General features: G+C 34.8%; 1 protein-coding gene across 1 annotated transcript; it reads left to right on the top strand.

Annotated features, from left to right (window-relative positions):
- Nucleotides 1-423: 423 nt before the first annotated feature.
- On the top strand, nt 424-4,622 carry LOC101496001 (receptor-like kinase TMK4). The gene is made up of 2 exons (XM_004502200.4): nt 424-2,846; nt 3,793-4,622. Exons 1-2 carry the CDS (start codon nt 560-562, stop codon nt 4,305-4,307), a joined length of 2,802 nt encoding a protein of 933 aa, XP_004502257.1. The 5' UTR covers nt 424-559; the 3' UTR covers nt 4,308-4,622.
- Nucleotides 4,623-5,823: the final 1,201 nt, after the last annotated feature.

The following is a 5,823-nucleotide window of genomic DNA, read 5'->3' as shown; positions in this document are numbered from 1 at the left end:
TTAAATTAACTATGACTTAAAAAATTTAATTTTATTGATCAAATTATTTAATTTTAACTAATTAAAATAGCTATAACTTAAAAATTATAATTTTCATAATTCATTCTTAGAAGGACAATGAATTAGATAAAAGGACAATGAATGATTTGTTATATATTTAACTTCATTATAAAAGTCTATTTACCGACTTCACTGTAGAATTTTCCTAAAAAAGAAAATTGTATTTATAAACACTTGCCACTTCTTGTCCTGTAAACACCTATTTTTTTTTGGGTGCAAACACAAAAATCTAATGTTACTTTAGTCACTGTAAAAAACGAATTCAATGATGTATAAATGCATTAATTTCTTCAATTAAACAACCTAAGTCCTGAAATACTAGGTCATCATTAATAACTAAAGATTAAAAAAGGAAAATGAAAAAAATAGAAAGAAGAAAGCAGCAATAACTGCCACATGCATTAGGCTGCTTAGTTATCTTCTTTGTTTCATCTAAATACTCTCTCACGCAACTCTAACACCATACTCTGGTGTCTTTCTCCTTCTCCCAAAAATCTCAATGACTCACTCAAAATCAAAACCCAAAAAAACCCTAGTTTCTCTCTCTAGACTCTTTCTTTCTTTCTCTCTCATCCTACACACCGCCATTGCCGACGATGGCGTCTTCATGTCGAAGCTATCAAAATCCCTTAACCCAACTCCTTCAGGGTGGTCGTCGAGCACCTTCTGCAACTGGACCGGTGTCAAATGTGACGACTCAAACCGCGTCACATCGATCAACTTAGCTTCCAAGTCACTCAGTGGAACACTACCTTCCGATCTAAACTCGCTCTCTCAACTCACTTCCCTTTCTCTACAATCCAACTCGCTCTCCGGCGCGTTACCTTCACTCGCTGATCTCTCCATGCTTGTAACGGTTTTCCTCGGAAGCAATAACTTCACTTCGATAACCGATGGTTGCTTTAACGGACTCACGAGTCTCCAGAAACTCTCCATTTCCCAAAATATCAACCTCGCACCGTGGACGATTCCAACTGAGTTGAATCAGTCTTCGAACATTGTTGAACTCGACCTCGGTGAAACGAACCTCGTTGGTTCCTTGCCGGATATATTCGTTCCCTTGGTTAGTTTGCAGGATCTTCGTCTTTCTTATAATAACCTCACCGGAGATTTACCTAACTCGTTTTCCGGATCCGGGATTCAGAATTTGTGGCTCAACAATCAGCATGATGGGTTTGGTTTTACTGGTTCAATCGACGTGCTTTCTTCGATGACTCACTTGACTCAAGTGTGGTTTCAGAAGAACAAGTTCACCGGTCCAATTCCTGATTTGTCAAATTGTACTAATTTGTATGATCTTCAGCTTCGTGATAATCAATTAACTGGTGTTGTTTCACCTTCTTTGATGAGTTTATCTAGTTTGCAGAATGTTTCGTTGGATAACAATAAGTTGCAGGGTCCTTTTCCTTCTTTTGGGAAAGGTGTAAAGGTTACTCTTGATGATGGGATCAATAGCTTTTGTAGAAATACGCCTGGACCTTGTGATCCTAAGGTTACTACTTTGCTTGATATTGCTGCTGATTTTGGGTATCCGATTCAGTTGGCTAGTTCTTGGAAAGGGAATGATCCTTGTCAAGATTGGAGCTTCGTTGTTTGTTCAGGAGGGAAGATTATTACAGTTAATTTAGCTAAGCAGAATTTGACTGGAACTATTTCACCTGCATTTGGGAATTTAACTGATTTGAGGAATTTGTATCTAGGTGGTAATAATTTGTCGGGTTCTATACCGGGGAGTTTGACTGGTTTGGCACAACTTGAGGTTTTTGATGTGTCTAACAATAATCTATCCGGAGAGGTTCCTAAGTTCTCAGATAAAGTTAAGTTCAATTCTGCCGGTAATGTTTTGCTTGGGCCTTCTGGAGGTGGTGGAGGAAGTGGAACTACTCCACCAAAGGATTCTGGTGGTGCGCCGAGTGGAAGTCCTTCAGGAAAGGCAAGTGAATCTTCACTTTCGGCTGCTTGGATTGCAGGTATAGCTGTTATTGCTGTGTTTTTTGTTGCAGTGGTGTTGTTTGTGTTTTGTAAATGTTATGCTAAGAATAGGCGGCATGGGAAATTCGGAAGGGTTAATAATCCCGAAAATGGAAAAGTTGATGTTAAAATTGATGCTATGAGTGTTTCCAATTCTAATGGATATGCTGGAGTTGCGAGCGAGTTACAGAGTCAGGGAAGTGAGCGAAGTGACATTCAGGTTTTTGAGGGTGGAAATGTTACTATTTCAATCCAAGTTCTTAGGCAAGTAACCAATAATTTCAGTGAAGATAACATTTTGGGTAGGGGAGGATTTGGAGTTGTTTATAAAGGGGAATTGCATGATGGAACTAAGATTGCTGTGAAGAGGATGGAATCTGTTGCAGTGGGAACTAAGGGATTGAATGAGTTCCAAGCAGAGATTGCAGTTCTAACTAAAGTTAGGCATAGGCATTTGGTTGCTCTTTTAGGATACTGCATAAATGGAAATGAAAGGCTTTTGGTGTATGAGTATATGCCTCAAGGAACATTGACACAACATCTGTTTGATTGGGGTGAAAATGGATGTGCTCCTTTGACTTGGAAACAAAGGGTAGCAATAGCTTTGGATGTAGCGCGGGGAGTGGAATACTTGCACAGCTTAGCTCAGCAAAGCTTCATTCACAGGGACTTAAAACCCTCTAACATACTATTGGGTGATGACATGAGAGCAAAGGTTGCCGATTTCGGGTTGGTTAAAAATGCTCCGGATGGGAAATATTCGGTTGAGACAAGGTTGGCTGGAACATTTGGATATTTAGCACCTGAATATGCAGGTATAGAAAGCCTTCAATTAAGCTTGTCTAAAGTTTTAAAGCTCTTATTTATTTCCATTTTTGGTTGTTAACTATCTATAAGTTATTACACTTCATACCATGCTTTGTTTAAAAGAGTAGCTTACAAAAAGTAAAAAACAATTTGAAGGGAAAGTTATTGATGTTTAATTCCTATATATATTTCTGTACTACTAGCTATGATGTTTTTCCCTCTTTGTGGCTAGTAATTTGTATTTTTTTTTTTGTTCCTTTTCATGAGTTTTTTTCCATTTTGTATTTTGATTTTTCCTATACATCCCTTGGTGGATGGTTTCTGGGCTCATCATACATGTTTTTCCATTTATAGATATTAGATAGATAGATTGCTACAAGTTGATGACACCCAACTATCCTTTTTGAAGCTATATGAATACTCTTGGTTACATCAAATCTTGGATTACTCTGAGTTTTCCTTTATCCTCCTAATACTTTATAAAACTTAATAAAGAAAATATATTTAAGGAAGAATTTGATATCTTAGGAAAGATAGTTAGTATTAAATATTTTTTATGAAGTAATTAAGAGGATTGTTTTGGAAGACTGATAATTTTCTTAAGTCATTGCTAATGAATAATCTAACTAAAGCCACTGGTTAAAGAAACAAAAAGTGGAATGAATTGATTGAAAAGAAATAATATTTATTAATTGCAAATACCAAAATTTATTAATACATGTTTTCTTTAATAGCTAGAAGTATTTAGGGTTTTATTGACTGCTCCTTAACCAGCTTCCTTATTGCACTTGTTAGTTGGAGCTTCTATTTTGTCATAGCCTCATAGGTTTGGGTTGCATTTGTAGAACTACATAGATTTAGCTGAGCTAAATTTAATCAGATGTGAATTGTTGCGTTTGCTTCATGCTGGCCTATGCCATGACTTGTAATAACTGTAATCTTATTCCTCTGCAGCCACTGGAAGAGTGACGACCAAAGTAGATGTTTACGCGTTCGGAGTAGTTCTGATGGAACTGATTACTGGTAGAAGGGCCTTGGATGATACTATGCCCGACGAAAGATCTCATTTGGTTTCGTGGTTCCGTAGGGTACTAGTCAACAAGGAGAACATCCCTAAGGCAATTGATCAAACACTCAACCCCGACGAGGAAACCATGGAGAGCATATATAAAATTGCTGAGCTGGCCGGCCATTGCACTGCTCGTGAACCATACCAGAGGCCAGATATGGGACATGCAGTGAATGTCCTGGTTCCTCTGGTGGAGCAATGGAAACCTACCAACCATGAAGAAGAAGAAGGTTATGGTATTGACCTTCACATGAGCCTTCCTCAAGCTCTACAAAGATGGCAAGCCAATGAAGGCACTTCAACAATGTTTAATGACATGTCTTTCTCACAAACCCAATCAAGCATTCCTGCAAAACCTTCAGGATTTGCAGACTCCTTTGATTCAATGGATTGCCGGTAACAAAAATGATAAAAACACAACTTCTAATTGCTTCTCAATTGGAATTGTGAAGGTTAAGGCGTTTTGATCTAGCAGCATTGCGAAATTGTATCACAAACTTCATTTATTTATTTTTTTGGTGTTCTTGCAATATAAGTCTTGCTGTTTATTGATTTTTTAAAGCTAGCGAATTGGTTTTAGTGGATGATTGGGATTCTTAGAGGGAAATATTATAGAAATTATAATTGTATGATATTATTTAACATCTTTTAATCAGAAGAATATTTGATGTATTTTCTTGTGTTGTTTAGTGAGCAGATAATGATGTTTTGTTCCCTTGCCTTTTAGCATTTGTAAGTTACAATGTTTCCAATTCATTATTACGAATACCGCGTAAATCAACAGCAATTAACCAACTGGAGATTTCTTATCTAAGCCAACGATTCTTTTGTTTACTTTTCTTTTTATTCTTTTTGGTTGTCATCTTTTATTTTATTTGCTTTCATTTTATTCCTTTTCTCCTTTCCTTGACCTTATGCGGCATATAATAGAACGTTTGTGCGGCGGTTTCTTACCTTAAAATCTCACTTCATGTTTGCGCATGTTACGTCAGTTAGTTTTTATTTTATTTTATTTTTTTAAAGTAGAGAATAGCGTAGAACTTATCAAACAAAGATTTATATTTAGCTAGAATCAAACATTATATAATCTGTTTAGTTAGAGATAGACTTTTTTTATTTTATTTTATTATTATAAAAATAAATAAATATACTACAGTAAACTTAAATACGGGTGGGTCAGTGGTATGATAATGATATAGGTGAGTTTGGCAAGAAAGCACATGCCGTGGGCTCCATTTGCAAACAGCACATGCAATGATGAATGATTTGACTTTCTAGATTCACAAACAAGATGCCTTCAAATCCGCAATCACGGCGTAGTGGCGCTTACATGCTCTTCTGTTGGTTGGCGGTAGTAGTTAACCCAACAATAACTCTCTCAAGTCTCAAGATCTTTATTTTTTATTTTTTTTAAGGTTAAATATATTTTTATTTAAACATGTATTTAGTCAATTTTAAATATAAAAAATTTGATTTTAATCTATTTAAAATAAATTTTTTAGTTTAAATCACTGCAAAATAAAAACATTGTTGTTTGATCTAACCCTTAGCACAATTAATTTTTTTAACGATCGGTAATTAGTGACTTTAAATTTCGTCTTTGTAATATTAAAATAATTTAATTTGAGTGTCTGTAAAAAAAATAAAAATTGCTTTAGTCATTGTGAAATACAAAAAATTTGATTTTAGTTTCTACATAATAAAGAAATTTATTTTACTCATGTGTAAATTTTTTATAATAAATTATAATTAGTGTTTCTAATTATTATTATTTTTATTCAAAAAAAAATTTAACTAATTAATTAATGACAAATATTTATCCTATGTATGATTATATGTTTCACCGGCTTCTTAAACGACTAATTTACAAACAAATAATATGAACAAATTATTTAGTATTTATAATTATTCTTATT

The sequence above is a fragment of the Cicer arietinum genome, chromosome 5 (assembly GCF_000331145.2).
Source record: "Cicer arietinum cultivar CDC Frontier isolate Library 1 chromosome 5, Cicar.CDCFrontier_v2.0, whole genome shotgun sequence".
Classification (NCBI taxonomy): Eukaryota; Viridiplantae; Streptophyta; class Magnoliopsida; order Fabales; family Fabaceae; genus Cicer; species Cicer arietinum.
The sequence above is the reverse complement of the archived record's forward strand: the minus strand, read 5'-3'. Positions and strand labels throughout refer to the sequence as shown.